The sequence below is a fragment of the Onychostoma macrolepis genome, chromosome 05, assembly GCF_012432095.1.
Source record: "Onychostoma macrolepis isolate SWU-2019 chromosome 05, ASM1243209v1, whole genome shotgun sequence".
In the NCBI taxonomy this organism is placed as follows: domain Eukaryota; kingdom Metazoa; phylum Chordata; class Actinopteri; order Cypriniformes; family Cyprinidae; genus Onychostoma; species Onychostoma macrolepis.
Genome location: NC_081159.1, coordinates 45,626,751 through 45,645,507, shown reverse-complemented (window position 1 = coordinate 45,645,507; position 18,757 = coordinate 45,626,751). Strand labels below are relative to the sequence as shown.

The window sequence follows — 18,757 nt, the reverse complement described above, 5'->3', positions numbered from 1 at the left end:
AGCGCTGAGGAGGAGTTACCAACACGTGTGTGTGTGTGTGTGTCAGGCACTCGTCTGATAAGGTGTCGAAGCTGGAGGCGCAGGTGGAGGTGTATAAGAAGAAGCTGGAGGATCTGGGCGATCTGAGGCGGCAGGTGAAGCTGCTGGAGGAGAAGAACACCAGCTACATGCAGAACACGGTGACGCTGGAGGAGGACCTGCGCAAGGCCAACGCCGCTCGAGGACAGCTGGAGACCTACAAGAGACAGGTCTGATCACCAATCACTCAGACAGAGACCTCGTTAGCCACCGACTGAGACTATATCAGCAGCGCTGACCATAAAAGACTAAAATCTAGTTTACGTAATAGAAACTCTCTATATCTAGAAGCTCTCTGAATCAACAAAAAGAGGAGAAAAGGTCTAGACCTGCACAAGTGTTGCTGCGGTTGCCAGATGTCAAGCGTTCAATCCCCCGGTCAGAGCTTGCCTCTTAAAGGGACGCATTTTCTGCCGTGTTTAATTATATATTACTTATAATTTTGAGCAAAATAATTGTGATTATTAGTTTAACCATTAAGCAGCTTGACCTAAATGTTAAGAGAAGTTTTAATGGACGAAAACTAGACTAAAATTCACAGCTAAAACAATGACAGGACAGGCTGACTAAATATGAAACTAAAAAGGGCATTGGATGCAGGACTAAGACTAAATGAACACCAGCTCGGGATCGACTCCTCAGGTAGCACACAGATATTAATCTCATAACACGGTGATCGGTCATGTGATCAGTCTGACCCGGCGTCTGTGTGTTCAGGTGGTGGAGCTTCAGAACAAGCTCTCGGAGGAGTCCAAGAAAGCAGACAAGATGGAGTTCGAGTATAAACGGGTCAAGGAGAAAGTGGACTCTCTTCAGAAGGAGAAAGATGTAAGAAAGCGTCTGGTGTAATCCTGGATGTCTGTAGTGCTTTTACAATAACACATGCTTCTCAGATAAACAGTGAAATAACGGTGGCAATGTTATACAGTTCAGTTATGAGGTCAGAGAATATTAATGCTGAATATTAATTGTCTTTTAAATGAAGCATGTGAATGTTAAAGACAAGCTGCCAAATTAGATGTTGAGTCGACAAACTAATTAAGTCTGAGTCTTTTACACACAATTAACACTTTAGCCTAATTTGACATCAACACTGTTTCTGTGTGATTTGTGTGAAGTGAAGCACACACACACACACACACACACACACACAACAGCCTTTTTATCAGTAAATGACGGAACAGAAGCAGGTGTTGATTACTCAAGTTTTGAATTTACTTCATTAGCAGAGTGTATAATTGACTCGTGAAGCCAAAGCATGTACATCTGAGCTGCATGCAGAGAATACCGTATGTGAGGATGAAACTGATGACGTGTGTGTGTGTGTGTGTGTGTGTGTGTGTGTGTGTGTGTGTAGCGCTTGAGGACGGAGCGAGACTCTCTGAAGGAGACGATTGAGGAGCTGAGGTGTGTGAAAGCTCAGGAGTCTCAGCTGACGTCAGGTGACTGCTTTAAACTCCACACAGTGACTCATTTTTATGCAGGATATGTTTGTTTTTAACTAATTGTTTATGTATATTATGGGGTGGTTTGTGCTGATCATCAGGTTTGGTGCCGCTTGGCAGTAACGAGCCGTCTGATTCGCTGGCTGCAGAGATCGTCACACCAGAGATTCGGTAGGAGATATACAGTGACACACACACACACACTAGGGATGCGCAGTATACCGGTACTGGAAAAATACTGGTATGCATTATATTTCAAACAGTACGATATCATAATTTTGCTGGATTTGGTACTTCATACGCTGCTGTTGCGAGGTGCACCTGTAGGTGGCAGTGCTTCCCAAATAGCTGCGCAGCCGGTAAATGTGACAACAGAACAACGCAATCGATCAAACACATGAAACTCCATCAACGAACCCGAAATGAGTAAATAAAGAGAACAGTAGAAGTGAAATATGGCAGTACTCTGCATACAAGTGAAGGAACTGAGCTCACGGCACCTGTACGCAAGCGCTGCTGTAAATCATGTTGCTCATGCTGATCTTCTCAGAGAATTAAGAGATCGACAGGTGAGCGCATCATTCATTAATTCAGATTTAATTTGAGCTTTTATTAAGAACTGATCAGTGCACGTGTGATACAGTGAGCGCAAACGTGTGTGACACGCTAGAACCAGTGAAGTTTTGATCACGTAATGTACGCACTTGCACTTGCATACAAGCATATTAATTGAATTTGAATCCAGCAAGAGTTTTGCTATATTAATTTCAGTATCAATAATATGAAGGGAATGTTTCTGCCGCTGATATGAAGCAGGCGAGAGAGAAATAATAACTTACTTTGACTGTCAGAATAACACTTTACAATGAAGCAACAGTTGTTGCATTAATTGCGTTACTTCAGTTGTATTTGTTGTTTCTTCAAACTCAGTCACAATGTAACTAACGTATGTTCCCGGTAGGATTTTTGTTACAGTTTGATACAAAGGTATTAAGATATGAATCTGTTTTTATTATTATTATTATTTTAATACAATTGTTTTCAATTCACTTATCTTTTGAGGCTGGCTTTTTGTCACCTATGGTATCGATTTAGTATCAACACCTCGGTATTACATTCTGGTATCGTACCGAAGCCAAAATGATGGTATCGAGCCATCCCTAACTGTGCGTTCACACCGCCGCCGGCGAGAGCGTCAAGATTCACTCTGGCCACGCTGCCAGCGACGCTGTAGAAAGATCCGTTGACGCGCTGACGATCGAACGCTTGGTCTTGTATTTAAAGGAGCCGAAAGGAAACAAGCATGTTGATCTTGTGCAGACTGACCACACGTAGGGTTTAAATTAACCTCATGAATATTTTAATTGTGAAAGTAAGAAATTGATCGATGGAAATAACTTATAGTTACATGTTTGCTAAAGAAATAAACCAACGCGTCATTGCTCATTACCATAAAGTTGACCTGACTTCAACTCTCTTCGACGCCCTGAACGCACGCGCACACACACACACACACACACACACACACACACACACTCTCTCTCGCACACACACTCTCACACACACACACACACACACACACACACACACACACACACATACATAAATACATGCTCACTCGCTCACACACACACACACACACACACACACACACACACACACACGCACACACACACACACACATAAATACATGCTCACTCGCTCATACACTCACACACACACACACACACACACACACACACACACACATACATGCTCACTCGCTCACACACACACACACACACACACACACACACACACACATCTATGTCCTGACTTTTCACACACACACACACACACACACACGTTCATTTTTGTGAAAAGTGGGGACTCTCCATAGGCGTAATGGTTTTTATAGTGTACTTACTGTATGTGCTACACCAACCCTACACCTAAACCTACCCCTTACAGGAGACTGTGCATTTCAACTTTCCCCAAAAAAACCTCATTCTGAGTGATTTATAAGCGTTTTGAAAAGTGGGGACATGGGTCAGTGTCCTGAGATGCCACCTTCAGCTTGTAATACCTGACATACCCTCGTCATTATACACATCTATGTCCTGACTTTTCACAAAAACACACACACTCTCTCTCGCACACACACACACACACACACACACACACACACACACACTCTCTCTCGCACACACACACTCTCGGATCTCTGAGACTCCAGCGGCTCTGATCGGATCTGTACTCTGTTTTGTAACTCTGGTTCACGCTGCCTAACAAACAGCAGCATTATAAATCAGTTCAGGGATCCAGAACCCGTTTGAGTTTCTTCTGATGATGGAACTAACTTCTGTTGATGTCTGACTGCAGAGGTTATCGTGGTCTGGTGAGCTCCTGGTCTTGTCCTGAGTGTGGTCTGATCATGTTGTCTTCTCAGGGAGCGTCTGATTCGCCTGCAGCACGAGAACAAGATGCTGAAGCTGGCTCAGGAGGGATCTGATAACGAACAGATCGCTCTGCTGCAGAGTTTACTGGAGGACGCCAACAGCAGGAAGAACGAGCTGGAGACGGAGAACAGGTCTCACACACACACACACACACACACACACAGAAACTTACAGAAGCTTTTGTAGATGTCTCCGTGTCTCTGACAGTCATGCGGCACATCATTGTGTGAGTTCAGTGATCTGATACAGTCTAGAGCGTGGAGGTACACATGTGAATGACCTGAACTCTGTGTGTGTGTGTGTGTGTGTGTGTGTTAGGCTGGTCAATCAGAGGCTGCTGGAGGGTCAGTCTCAGGTGGAGGAGCTGCAGAAGTCTCTTCAGGAACACGGATCCAAAGCAGATGATGTGAGTCCAGCGTTTCATCACACTGTTGATCTGAATGTGATCGAGATCACAGCTCATCACCGCAGTTCAGACACACACACACACACACACACACACACACACCATCTGACCAGAGGTAGACAGATATTCACAAACCTGAGCTGCTCATATCAGGGGTGCGTCTCTGAATGACTTCATGATGTGGAAGGAATGTAGACACAGTCAGTTATGTCTCAAAGACAGGACAAAACTTCACAAACAGTCGTTTTATTTATTTGTAATTGTTTTAAAAAGTACATACAATTATTTAGGCAATTCAACAAAAATACATTAATAAAAAACATTCAAAGTCAGTAAACTCATGAATTATTACGACTTTGTAGATCAAGAATAGTTTTGGAATTGGGTTGTGATTCCAGAGTTGGATCGGATCGTAAGATGCCAGTAGATTCGCCCTCCAGTCCAAATACAGACGTGCGATTAAACTCTTGGCGAATCATTTAGATTGAAACGTTAACGAGCCATCAAATATAGCTGTGCATCCTGTACAGAAGCATCCAGCAGCGGCTCAGAGAGAGCAGAAAGACCATCAGCAGATCCTCTGAACATCCGCTTGTTTGTCCACGTGATCTTCAGGATTCACGCAGCGCTTGAGCGTGATCATAGCATCAGCCCCGGGTCTCTGACACACACACATTGGTCTTTAATGTCCCGTCTGATGGGCAGAAGCGCAGTCGCTGGTAGTTCCTTCTCTCTGCATGTCTTGCTCCAGCATGATGGACGGTGTTTATCATGATGTTTGCTCTCCGGTGACACGGCACATTTAAAGGGGACATGACATGGATTTTTTATTATTTTAACATGTTCCTTGAGGTTTACTTATAATGTTAATAAAGTTTTTTGCACACAAAAAAAACCTAAAATAAATATATGGAAAAATGATTATTTTCAACCCTCATTCTGAACCTCTCTCTAAAACAGCCTGTTTTAAGGGGCGTGTCCTTTAAGGCTCGTCAGTAATCGGCCAGTGTTATGATTGGTAGGAAACAGTATCAACGCCCCTCACTATTGTGTGTGTTTTGACGCCAGTAAAAATAAACTATCTACTGATTCCTTACGCTGGGATCCTTCTGATATCTGTACCTTACAAAAACCAGCTGCTTTACCCTAAAACATAATCAACAAGAAGTCATTTCATGTCACTTTTTATATCATCTGGACTTGAGTAAAACATTCAAAGGAATTTTTGTGATATTTGATATATTTTGGATTTTATGAGTAGTACCTCCCAGGATACGATGCCTTATTTAGGGTGTAAAAAACAGCCGACGTCATTAATAATTCTATGATTTGTTTGATGCAAACAGATATAATAATAAAAACATGCTGCATGTACAACATCTCTAAGTGTCCTAAATTTGAGACACAGACATTTCTTGTGTTTTTACATTTTCTGAACAGTCTCATCTTCATCCTCAGAGGTCCACCGTCCCTAAACAATCATATAATGTCATTTATGGAACAACATGTCACTTTTTATGTAATCCTGAAGACTTTTAATTTATTAATTACTCATTAATTTATGAAAGAGAACCGCATCTGTAGACTGTATCCAGTGTCATTTCTATTTGCATTCAGCGTGAGTGAACGCTGGTGGGCGGGGCCTATGATGAGAAGAAGACTATTCGTCGATGTCTTGCTCTGGAGGCGTGTTTATGCAAATGTGTGTGCCCCCGTGACGTCACCTTGTGCCTCGGATCCAAGCGAGCCGTTTTCTGAGCTCGGTTAAATGAATGCTGTGTGTATAATGAGGAGGGCGTTTAAGCTAGGACACGTGCAGGATGTTTTAATGCTACAAAGACCTCAAAAGATCAAAGCCTGTTTGATTTCTCATGTCATGACCCCTTTAGATCTGACTAACCCTGACGCTCGTCCCTGTGGCGTGACCGTGTCTTTACTAACCTGTTTCTGTGATGTCGCTCATGATGTAGCATGATCCAGGCCGGCTGCGTGCGGAGGGTGATGCCTTCATCATCATCATCATCATCAGAAGTGTGTGTCCGTTACTTTAGTCTGACCGTCATCCGTCTGTGTGTCGTTGGTAACAGGCTCTGCTCTCTTCTGTCTGTGCATCAAATCTCTCTCGGTCTGCTGTAAGTACAGTCAGGCATCATGCAGCTCTGTGATTGGATCGCATGCAGCACACACACACACACACAGTTCCTCCTGCAGCTGATGATCATGATCCGTCTGCTGATTACTGGACTGTTTCTGCTGGGTTTATTGTTGAGTGAGATGGGAGTTTGGTGAATGCTGATTGAAGATGATGTTGATCTGATGTGCTGCTCGCTCCATCACGCTGCAGTTTGATTGACAATCAATGAATATCTTGTTTGAATGGGCGTGTTTTTTATATTCACATTTAGTTTTGCTCATTAGAAGCAGAACATTAATGCATAAAAATAAATGATAGAGTCAGATTTGACTATATTTCTGCCTAATTTTTGCATTCTGTCTAAAACTCTCAGATAACATTTTCAAAAATACCAATATAATCCAATATACATTTTAAAGAGTAAAGTTATATTGACCATGTTGTCCTCTAAGAGGCATGCGTGTTTATTGCTGAAAACAGTCCTCATAAAGTTACACATAACTGGAACAGTTCACACAAAAACTGCATAAATTCACTGTTCAGTCGCTGGGTTACTACAGTTAACTAAAACTGAAACCATTTAAAAATATTTTGTTACTTGAAATAAAAGAAATGTTATCTGAAATCTTTTTATTTTTTTATTTTATTATTTTCAATAGTTTCCAAGCAATATTTGTTTTAATTTAGTTTAACTTGTGCTACTAAAATAAATAAAACTAAAACTGAAATAAAAATGAACAAACTATATCGACTATTAAAAATGACAGAAACACACCTCAAAATTACTAAAATTGTAACAAAAATCAAAATGAAAATAAAAAATAAAAACTGATTCAAAATATTAATAAAACTATTAGTATCTCAGTTATACTAATATAAGACCGGTCAGTTGTTGCTAGCGGACTCATCTGCAGCAGTGTTTTATCAGGCTGATATCTATATTCCTGTAGTGTTCATGTGAATCTGTAGGCGGTGGTGATTGTTGATTTGCTGATGGTGTTTTGTGGTGGTGTGTGATTGTGGACGAGCTCCTTGGCGTCCTCTGCTGGACACTGACACACTAACGCATCGTGAGCAGTGCCCCAAACACCTCTCCAGCACCCTCAGAAGTGCACGCTGTGTAGGGCGGTGTGTGGTTGTGTTCCGCTGGTGTCCAGCAGGAGGTGCTGCAGTGCTTCACAAGAGCATTAATGCATCGTGTGTGTGTGTGTGTGTGTGTGTGTGTGTGTGTGTGTGTGTGTGTGTGTGTGTGTGTGTGTGTGTGTGTGTGTGTGTGTGTGTGTGTGTGTGTGTGTGTGTGTGTGTGTGTGTGTGTGTGTGTGTGTGTGTGTGCGCTGGATGAACTCTAACATCTCTGCTTCTTCTCCTGCTCCAGACGGTCCTGATGAAGAGGAAGTGTCAGGAACATCTGTGAGTATCAGCAGAAAATCACTGAGACTCACGAATGACATGAATGACAGAGAATATGTGACCCTGGACCACAAAACTGACTGGACCGTCATAAGGGTCAATTTTTTTTAAAATTGAGATTCATACAATATCTGAAAGCTGAATAAATAATCTTTCCATTGATGTATGGTTTGTTGGACAATATTGGTCTGAGATACAACTATTTGAAAATCTGGAATCTGAGGGAGCAAAAAAATCTAAATATTGAGAAAATCACCTTTAAAGTTGTTCAAATGAAGTTCTTAGCAATGCATATTACTAATCAAAAATTTAGTTCTGATATATTTACAGTAGGAAATGTACAAAATATATTCATGGAACATGATCTTTACTTAATATCCTAACAAATTTTTGGCATAACAGAAAAATTGATAATTTTGAGCTATACAATGTATTGTTGGTTATTGCTACAAAAATACTTGTGCTATTATGACTACTTTTGTGCTGCAGGATCACATATAACTGTTCTCGTCTGCAGGGACAAATTAAGGGACGCCACTAACGAGCTTCAGAAGAAGAGCGCAGCAATTGAAGAGCTGGAGAACAATCACACTACCAGCGGTGAGACTCACTGAGCCTCATACATGGAAACGTGTGTGTGTGTGCGTGTGTGTGCGTGTGTGTGCGTATTTTTGTGACATATGAGGACACAAATGTGTATAATGACATGGGTATGACAGGTATTACAAGGAGAAGGTGATTTATGAAGACATTTCCCCATGTCCCCATATTTCAAAACGCTTGTAAATCATACAGAATGAGTTTTTTTGAGAAAGTAAAAATGCCTGTAGTCTCCTGTAAGGGGTAGGTTTAGGTGTAGGGTTGGTGTAGGGTGATAGAAAATACAGTAAGTACAGTATAAAAACCATTACGCCTATGGGATGTCCCCACTTTTCACAAAAACAAAGTGTGTGTTTTGTGCGCGCGTGTGTGTGCGTGTGTGCAGATTGTGGTTAAACGAGAGCTTGTTGATTGGTTTCAGTTCAGAGGATTGAAGAGCTGGAGGACGCACTGAAGAGGAAGGATGAAGATATGAAACAGATGGAGGAGAGATACAAGAAATACCTGGAGAAAGCCAAGAGCGTACGTCTGACACACTCCTCTGCGTGTGTGTGTGTGTGTGTGTGTGATGTTTCTGTTGATGTTGATTATGTCTGTGTTTCTGCTTGCAGGTCATTCGTACGCTGGACCCCAAACAGAATCAGGGTTCTGCTCCTGAAGTTCAGGCTCTGAAGAACCAGCTGCATGAGCGAGAGAGGATGATTCACTCACTCGAGGTCACACACACACACACATCTGAACACCAGAAGCACACACACACACACACACCTCTGTACAGCTATCTTTGTGAGGACATTCATTGACACAATACAATCTCTAGCTCCTTACCCTAAACTTACCCATCACAACTAAGTGTCTCACCCAAACCCTGACCCTAAACCTACCCTTTACCCGATTATAACCTGATCCCTAAAACCATGTCTTTAAAGGGCTCTTAAAAAGTGAGGACCGGCCAAAATGTCTCCACTTTACAAATTTGTCCTCGCTTCAATGGTCTAAAACTCAAACCGGCCCTCACAGAGATAGCTGTACAAGTGCAGATACACACACAGTCACACTCATAGACACACACACACTCGGTCATGTGACTGTACTGTGTTCTGTGTGCAGAGGGAGTACGACAAGACGAAGTCTCAGAGAGACCAGGAAGAGAAACTCATCGTATCTGCCTGGTACAACATGGTGCGTATCAGCAGTGTCACGAGAACATGACCTTACACTGCGCTTGAGCCCTGCCTCTCCTCTAGCTGTCCGGATAAACCCTTCTGATGTTAGCTTATAGTTAGGGTTAGTGCTGTCACCATATGATAATCTCAGGCTTTTACTTTGGTAAAAACTGCAGGAAGATCTTTACGTTTTTGTCACAGCAGGTTTACAGACGCATCTCAAGCACGTTAAACTCGCAGCACATGCAGAGGTCGAGTTCACAGAGTCACGTGCTGCTTGTGTAGTAATGATCAAGCAGTGCGACAGACTGCATGCTGATTTATTCCTGTGTGCGGGTGTGACTATGGCAAAAGCTCGATCACCCCTGGATTTTAATTTGGACTTTGGAACAGTTAACAAACTCTGGTTGGCAGACCTAATTGTTCTCACCAGATGATATTCATGCAACAAGTCAGAAAGGTAAGAGGGAGCAAGGCTATTTAAACAAGCAGAAGCACTTTAAAATCAATTCTAAAGCGGGCCCGGGAGCCAATGTAAAGACATTAAAAAGACATTAAAAAGACATTCGTGCAGCCACATTTTGGACCATTTGTAATGTGGATAATGAAGAATTGTTTATTCCCAGATACACAGGGTATTACAATAATCAATTCTAGAAGAAATAAAAGCATGCATTGCAGTTTTAAAGTACTCTAAAGAAAAGAAAGTCTTCACTTTAGCCAGTGCTCTTAGTTGGTAAAAACTTGATATGACAACTACAGTATCTCACAAAAATGAGTACACCCCTCACATTTCAGCAACCATTTACTGCATTTTGTTGTCGAAATAGAACAAAAACAAGTCAAGCCAAGTCACCATTATTTATACATTTTTTTTTTGCTTTTTACAATGCAGATTGTGTCAAAGCAGCTTTACAGTATTAAACAGGAAAATAGTGTGTCGAAATACTGTGTCATTCTCCTCTGGCCAGACGAGATCAGCAGTTTAATTCTAGGCTGCAGCAGAGTCAGTTTGTGCAGAGGACTCATCTGGTTCCTGTGGTCTTATCCTGATGGCCGTCTGGGTGACGAGGTCTTCACTGGGGTCTGTCTCTGGGGCTCATCTAGTTGACATGGTTGACATTCAGGGCTATAGAGGTCATCTCTAGGTGCTGATCCACCATCTGATCTGGATACGGACTGGATCGGGAGGCTACGGTGATCTCGGAATAAGAAAGAAACAAACTAATATTAGCGTAGATGCCATTATTCTTGCGATGTAACGAGTACATCGTGTGTTATGGGAAGTGTTCCCGGTTCTGGTTGACCTAATTAATGCAGCCTAACAATCTTTAACGGATTTGAATTATAGAGATGTTTTAGTGTGTTATGTGTAAGCCAGGCTAAAGAGATGGGTCTTTAATCTAGATTTAAACTGACAGAGTGTGTCTGCCTCCCGAACAGTGTTAGGTAGATTGTTCCAGAGTTTGGGTGCTAAATAGGAAAACGATCTGAGCTTGTTTAAATACTGAGATGCTAAACCATTCGAGGCTTTATAGGTAATAAGCTAGATTTTAAAATGTATACAATGTTTAGGGAGCCAGTGCAGTGTTGACAGAACCGGGCTAATGTGGTCATATTCTTGGTTCTAGTAAGGACTCTAGCTGCTGCATTTTGGACCAACTGTAGTTTGTTGATCAAGCGTGCAGAACAACCACCCAATAAAGCATTGCAATAATCTAACCTTGAGGTCATAAACGCATGAATTATCATTTCTACATTTGCCATTGAGAGCATTGGTCGTAATTTAGATGTTTTTGAGATGGAAAAATGCATTTTTACAAATTCTAGAAAAGATTGCTATCAAACAGCACACCTGGGTTCCTAACTGATGACGCAGAATTAACAGAGCAGCCATCAAGTGTTAGACAGTGTTCTAGCTTATTACATGGAGGTTTTTGGTCCTATAATTAACAATTAATTTTTTCAGAATTTAACAGCAAGAAATTACTAGTCATCCAGTTTTTTTATATTAACTATGCATTCTGTTAGTTTTGTAAATTGGTATGTTTCGTCGGGCCACGAATATAGAGCTGAGTATCATCAGCATAACAGTGAAAGCTAACACCATGTTTCCTGATAATATCTCCCAAGGGTAACATGTAAAGCGTGAAAAGTAACGGCCCTAGTACTGAGCCTTGAGGTACTCCATACTGCACTTGTGATCGATATGATACCTCTTCGTTCACTGCTACAAATTGATGGCAGTCAGATAAGTATGATTTCAACCATGCAAGTGCACTTCCACTAATGCCAACATAACCCTAAAACATAATCAGCAAAAAGTCATTTCATGTCACTTTTTATATCATCTGGACTTAAGTAAAACATTCAAAGGAATTTTTGTAATATTTGATATATTTTGGATTTTATGAGTAGTACCTCCCAGGATACGATGCCTTATTTAGGGTGTAAAAAACAGCCGACGTCATTAATAATTCTATGATTTGTTTGATGCAAACAGATATATAATAATCAAAATATACTGCATATACAACATCCTACAAAGTGTCCTAAATTTGAGACACAGACATTTCTTGTGTTTTTACATTTTCTGAATGTGCAGCCCTATGGGGCGGACGTGTTGGCTTTAGGTCAAACTGACTTAACAAGCACACTCAATTTGAACCAAGTCATGTGACCCCCATGCTCCAAACAACCTCAACTATGATAATCAACAGTATATACATTTTCTACCCCCATATGTGATCATTCTTGATGCATTTTAACAGACTGAATCATGTAGTGAAAGAACTAGTCTAACCTACTAGACTTCATCATGTAATGTAAGCATGCACTGTGTAGGTGTGTTTTGTATGGTTTTTGCGATATACTCGATAATGTCAAATTGCACATCGTTAAAACAACAATTACGATATTATCGCAGACGATATATATCGCACACCCCTATAGACAACTCTAGTACAGGTGTAGTGTGCACTAGGTGGTGTAGTTTCACTAAGCACAGTAATAGAGAGCGCTGCAGTTCTGTTCTAGTGTGTCTGTGATGGATACGAAGGGTTAAATCATGATCTCTGTGTGTGTGTGTGTGTGTGTTCAGGGGATGGCGCTGCAGAAGAAGGCAGCCGAGGACCGGCTGGCCAACACGGGTTCGGGTCAGTCTTTCTTGGCACGGCAGAGACAGGCCACCAGCACCCGCCGGGCGTTTCCGGGCCATGTGCAGCCCACCACAGCCAGGTAGAGCGTCGCCACGGCAACCCTCACCACAGCCAATCAGGACGCCCGACTCCACCCACCCGCCCACCAACCCACCCCATCCTCGCTGTCTTAATATGCTTGTCCTCTCCACTGATCTGACCAATCGGGGTATCCGGACTCGCCCACTTTAACCTTTCAGCATTAATGAATGAACACACTCCAGACGCCCGTTCCTGTCGGACGCTTTTTAAAGGAGGTTTTGCAGTATTTTAAGGGTTGTTACTGACGCACAGCGTTTTATTTGCTCTTAGACTGGTCTAAGCTGCTGTTCCCTCTTCATTCTTGAATCTGTCCTCTTTATTCTCCATTAATATCTATGCATTGAAAGAGAGAACATTGCACCAAACACAATGTTTATTTAAACGCGCGCCGCTCCGTCGATTCTTCCAGCGATTGGGTGCTTCTTGTTGCTTGTTTTGTTGATTCCTTCCCAATGCCTTAATACAGACTCACCGCTGCTGTCAATCACTGACTGACACCTGTCAATCTCTCTCTTTCACAGTGACGTTAAAGCATGAGTGGCAGGGGGCGGGGCTGCATGCCATCGGGGGCGGGACTGCTGACGTCAAGGGGCGGGGCTGCATGGCTGAGTGTGATTTGAGCTCATGCTGCTGAGTTTAACCCATCGCTGCACACTAACTAACCCAGATTGCTAACCGCTGTCCTCCCGATCAGAAGTGGGCGGGGCCGGCGCCTGTCAATCATGCTGTCGGCGAGAGCTCAGTCGCTGGACGCGCGGCTGTGACTGTTACGCTTTAAAGACGGATGAACTCCGATATGTTTTCATTTTAGTCGCATCATTGTGGAGTGATTCAGTATTTTCTGTAGTCTATGAACAAACGAGCCTCATCATACCTGCTTCATCAGCCGTTGTATCGATTGTTTCTTCAGCGTCTGGATGCTGGACGTGTTTCAGTAGAATCAGTGTGAGAATGACAGTGTTGCTTCCGCTCCTTCTGTTTGTTTTATACTAAATCAGTAAGTGCTTTGATGATTCTGACACAATGTTACAAACCACAGCAGCACATATTCTGACATTTAAACCTGCTCTGCTGCTTTTCTTCATCAGCTGTTACTAAATATTCATGTAATAACGCACAGCGATTGCCGGACGAGACGTGTCTGCGTGACGATTGGTATATATTTTATTACTCCAGCAGTGTTCTTGTGTGGTTTTTAACAGGCGATTGAATGCGTTTCTCATGAGTTCAGAGGTTAAACACAACCGTCCATGAGCAGAGAAACGCCGGATCAGTACTTCAGTCGCGATCTGTGCGATTGAACATTCGTCTGAAGTAGCAAATATTCGTTCCATTTGCCAAGTTTTATATTGCTTGTATACAATATGTACATACTGTATGTGTGTGCGGCTGGAGGAACCGGTTAGATGCGTTTCATAATGTGTCTCCATTCACACTCTGTTGATGAATCTGTGCTTCCAACGCTGCAAAACTGTACAGTTGTTATTCAAGTTGTAAATAAAGCTTGTATAAAACATTCATGTTTCAGAATCACAGCTGATCTTTGTTTGATTTGCCGTTGCCGATGATCTGTAAAAGCAGCCGCGGACACCTGCGGTCACACATGCAAATGAACGAGATGGACGTAACGAGACAGCGCTGCTCTTTGCTTCTAATTCCCTCTCCGCTAATCTGCGTTAGAAGTGATTTCCAGATGACGGTGCTCTGTAGTTGATTTCTACAGCTTTTTTGCTCTTGATGTTCGTCATCTCTTCACTGTAACACCATGTTAAGCCCAAACGAATCGTGACCTCTGACCCCTGTGAGAGCGGCTTGACCTTTGACCTTTCGACTGAAGGCTCTGACCGAACACTGTTGACTTAGAAAGTCAGAATTTCCAACTTTCTGCTCAAAAGTGCAGCAGAACAGACTCTCCAAACTCAGATTTCATCACAAATGTGGATAAGGATTGATATTCACATCTAACATTTGCAGAGAAAATCAGTGTAAAACACGTAAATACACAATCGTTCTTCCTGTTATCATCATCCGGAGGCTTATTTTCAACAACTGAGGCCTGTTTCATAAAGAGCACTAAGAAAAGAAGGGATTAAAGTCCAATACCTGACTTGAAACAACCTAACCAATCAATCGGGGCTAAAGCGGTACCGTAAAGGACGATTTAAGTTCACACAACTAACACAACTAATTTGATCGAGGTTTAGTGAGTCAAAATCATTTGATGTGCATGTTTATTCTTAAGCAGCCCTTAATGTCGATCATGGATCAAATCGATCCACCATGACAAACGAATGTATTTGTGCTGTTTGCACTTGAGACGTTGTTTTCTTCGGTGCGTAACTGACATGTCACGGGTATATTCTACATCTGTAAATGTCAGAAAGTCACACAAATATATCCATTTTGCTGTCAGGAGTGAGTGAACAGACGGAGCTGTTTTATCAAACAGGCCACATGAATCACATGCATTATATTCCAAACCTTCTGAAATCATGTAATTCTGTGTGTGAGGAGCAGAAACAGGTACATAATAGCGCATAAGGCATATGCACTCTTAATAAATATTTAAATAATTAAAAAAATATTTTTAACTAATGAAGTAAATCCATATGTTAATTACCACATTGGGTCGAAGCCATGCCTTTAAACTTCCAGTTGTGTGCTTTAATTAATCATTAGCTAATGATTTGCATGGGTATCATTATGTTATGACTTTACTTGTTGAGGCACAGGTCTATTAACTAACTGTTAAGTAAAATGTCATTGTGGTTATAGATTTTGAATTAGTTAGTCGAGTGCCTCAAAAAAGACAAGTTGCTGTCTAATATAACACCCAGATTTTTGACTGTAGAGGAAGTAACAGTACATCTGTCTAGATACAAATTGTAATCCAAGAAATTCTGTGTACTGTTTTTTTTTTTTTTTTTTTGGTCCAATAAGTAATATCTCTGTCTTATTTAATAGGGGAATATGATTGGTCATCCAATCTTTTACATTTTTAACACACTCTGTTAGCATAGATAATTCTTGTTGAGATATATAGTTGAGTATCATCAGCATAACAATGGAAACTAATCCCGTATTTTCTAATAATATTACCAAGAGGCAACATGTATACTGAAAATAGCAGTGGACCTAGGACAGATCCTTGTGGTACTCCATACTTTACTGGTGATAATTGAGATGACTCCACATTTAAATAAAGTTTAACCTCTAAGATCTGAAGAAACTTTGTTTCACAAAAGGTTTTTTGTAGCGAAAGAAGGAGAAAGAGATGGTTCTTTGTGTAACCAAAAATGGTTCTTCTATGGCATTGCCGTGAAGAACCTTTTAAGCACCTGTATTTTTAAGTGTGTGGACTGTTTTCATCATTCATTTATTGTGTCTATTGTTGTCTTTTGGATCTTGACAGACTTGATAATGAATGCATTTCCTTTGGTGTTCCACATAACAAACAACAGCATTCGGGTTCGGAGCGATATGAGCACGAGTGCATGACTTCAGCTCTGGTTTTATTCCTTTAACAGGACAGGACAGGAGCGATGGTGTAGAAGCTCTGGGATTGGATTAAAGATGCTGTGGCGTCTCACGTTACCCATTTCTGTTTCTGGAGTCGCATCTCGTCGAGGCTCTGGGTCTCAGAGACTGATGAGCTTGATCTCATGCGGTCAGAACAGAAACATTAGCCAAAGCTTTTGACAGGCGTCTTTAACGCTCCTTGCTCTGATCCGGCCCAGAACTGATGTCATTTCAAAAACACTCCGAACTAATTAGCGCCGTCATTCAACGCGCGGTCTGATAATTATTCTGATCGGTCGAGCCTCAGGAAAACTGACCTCACAATGTGTGCATTTATACAAAACTTGGATTTTAATTGTAAATGACCTGTAGCCGCCGACAGCACAAAGTGCTTATTGAGGATCTCTAGCGCGGGATCGACTGGTGCTTTAATGAAAAACACAGGTGAGAGACGCCGGACCCATGTCCTGAGCACCAGACTGTATTTGTGCAGCACAGCTTCACTCTTAAAAATAAAGGTGCTTCACGATGCCATAGAAGAACCTTTTTTGTCTAAATGGTCTGATCTGAAGAGATCAGGTTCTTCAGATTGTAAAAAGGTAAGAAAGAGATGGTTCTTCAAAAAAATGGTTCTTCTATGGCATCGCTGTGAGGAACCTTTTAAGCACCTTTATGTTTAAGAGTGTTCCCTGTATTCAGCCGAGTCTGAGTCTGATTTCAGAGTCTGAAAGGGTTAAATGATGTTTTACTGCACAGATCTGATGGTGATGATGGTGTCACTCTCTCTTCATCTGAATGTCTTCAGGAGATTTTTGTCTTTGTCTCTCACTGGAGTCTTTTAAGACATTTTCTATAAAACTGCTTTCAAAAAACATGGATTATAAAAATCTCTGTACAAATCATCCTGACTTTAAGAGTCCTGTAACATCCATAACAGGCTTTATTCCCAGGAAACAAGCATAAAGATGAAAAAGTATATACCGTATGCACCGAACGACAAAGGGATGAATGTCAAATGAAAGGCAGGAGTTTCTCTCACTGGAGTTTGAGACGCTAATGATGGAAGAATACAGCATTCCAGAGACACACGAGCGGCCGGTCACAGCACAACAGTGTGCAAAACCTGCACTGATTACAGTGGTAGGGAAAGTTACAAGTTATGCATTACAATATTGTGTTACTCCATAAAAAAGTAACTAATTGCTTTACTTAGTTACTTTTTATGGAAAGTAATGCATTACAAAGACCTGAGATGAGCGAACACCTGAGAGGAGATGATGCCAACCCCTCGGACCACATACAAAACTAACAAATTTTGCAATAAGTTTGTTCGCAACATATAATCATTGCTGTTAATAGTGTTCACCGACTGTTTGATTACATGACATTAACTGCTTGATTTTTACCGTACTTTTCTGCCACATGGACATCAGCTTGTGATAGTCACCACTGATAAGCTACTACTAAATATAATGTAGAAACTTTCATTTTCTGTAAAGCTGCTTTGTAATGATTTGCATTGTGAAAAGTGCTTTACAAATAAACTTGAATTGAATTGAATTGTTACTTGTGCGTTACTTTTTGTCACCTGAGCTGGGATTGCTTATTTATTTTTACTAACAAAAACTCAAAAGTTATATTTAACTCACTCAATACATGGAGAACAGAGGAACTGGTGTTACTCATTTGAAAAAGTAACTGATATAAATTGAAAAGTAATGTGTTTCTTTGCTCGTTAGTTTTGATTGCTGGATTCTGGGAAGTGAGTTCTTGTCTTCATCTGCACTCTGAAGCTCCAGTCTTTGTCTGTTGACCTTAAAACAGATTCTGCGTTCACGGGTTCATTCAGGTTGGGTTCTCCGAGGAGCTGGTGGATGAATGTGGGAACGATTGGCTCTGAGGCCCGGTTCTGTCCGGTAGAGGCGAGGGAGTTTAACGCATGGCTGAGGACGACGGATGCATGGTTTGATGTACTGCTGTAGGACAGGCCAGCGCTGATCGTTCAGATGAAGATGTGTCCTCTCTTCACACGCGTCTGCAGCCAGACTCTGTAATGAAACCAATGGACTGACTAACAGCACAAACATCTGCTCGTCCTCTGAGTATAAAGCACACCAGCGCCGCAGCCGCAGGAGCTCCACCGTGTCACGTGTTAGTTCAGGAAACTCGCCGGTGTATTCGACAGTTAATGCAACAGAGCAGCAGGAGCGAGCTACAGGCATAAAAACTATTGTTTTCTGTTATTATGGAGCATTTTGGTCATTTGTAGGCTTTGCAGGACATGCCTTGCATATATTCCCATTCATATTAATCACTGTAGTT

The 18,757-nt window shown here is 41.6% G+C and overlaps 1 protein-coding gene across 2 annotated transcripts in view; it reads left to right on the top strand.

Moving 5' to 3' along the window:
• The window catches only part of hook3 (hook microtubule-tethering protein 3), a 34,515-nt gene extending 20,069 nt beyond the window's left edge, over nucleotides 1–14,446 (top strand). Inside the window, exons 11-23 of one of the 2 annotated variants that reach the window (XM_058774910.1) lie at nucleotides 47–248; nucleotides 796–906; nucleotides 1,436–1,520; nucleotides 1,625–1,694; nucleotides 3,952–4,092; nucleotides 4,280–4,367; nucleotides 7,877–7,911; nucleotides 8,429–8,511; nucleotides 8,933–9,033; nucleotides 9,123–9,227; nucleotides 9,622–9,693; nucleotides 12,778–12,914; nucleotides 13,438–14,446. In XM_058774910.1, coding sequence (XP_058630893.1) covers nucleotides 47–248; nucleotides 796–906; nucleotides 1,436–1,520; nucleotides 1,625–1,694; nucleotides 3,952–4,092; nucleotides 4,280–4,367; nucleotides 7,877–7,911; nucleotides 8,429–8,511; nucleotides 8,933–9,033; nucleotides 9,123–9,227; nucleotides 9,622–9,693; nucleotides 12,778–12,914; nucleotides 13,438–13,453 — 1,246 coding nt within the window. In that variant the 3' untranslated portion in view covers nucleotides 13,454–14,446. Of the gene's footprint in view, nucleotides 1–46; nucleotides 249–795; nucleotides 907–1,435; nucleotides 1,521–1,624; nucleotides 1,695–3,951; nucleotides 4,093–4,279; nucleotides 4,368–7,876; nucleotides 7,912–8,428; nucleotides 8,512–8,932; nucleotides 9,034–9,122; nucleotides 9,228–9,621; nucleotides 9,694–12,777 lie in introns of both variants that reach the window. The other variant, XM_058774911.1, reaches the window with a different exon arrangement.
• The last annotated feature ends 4,311 nt before the right edge of the window (nucleotides 14,447–18,757 follow it).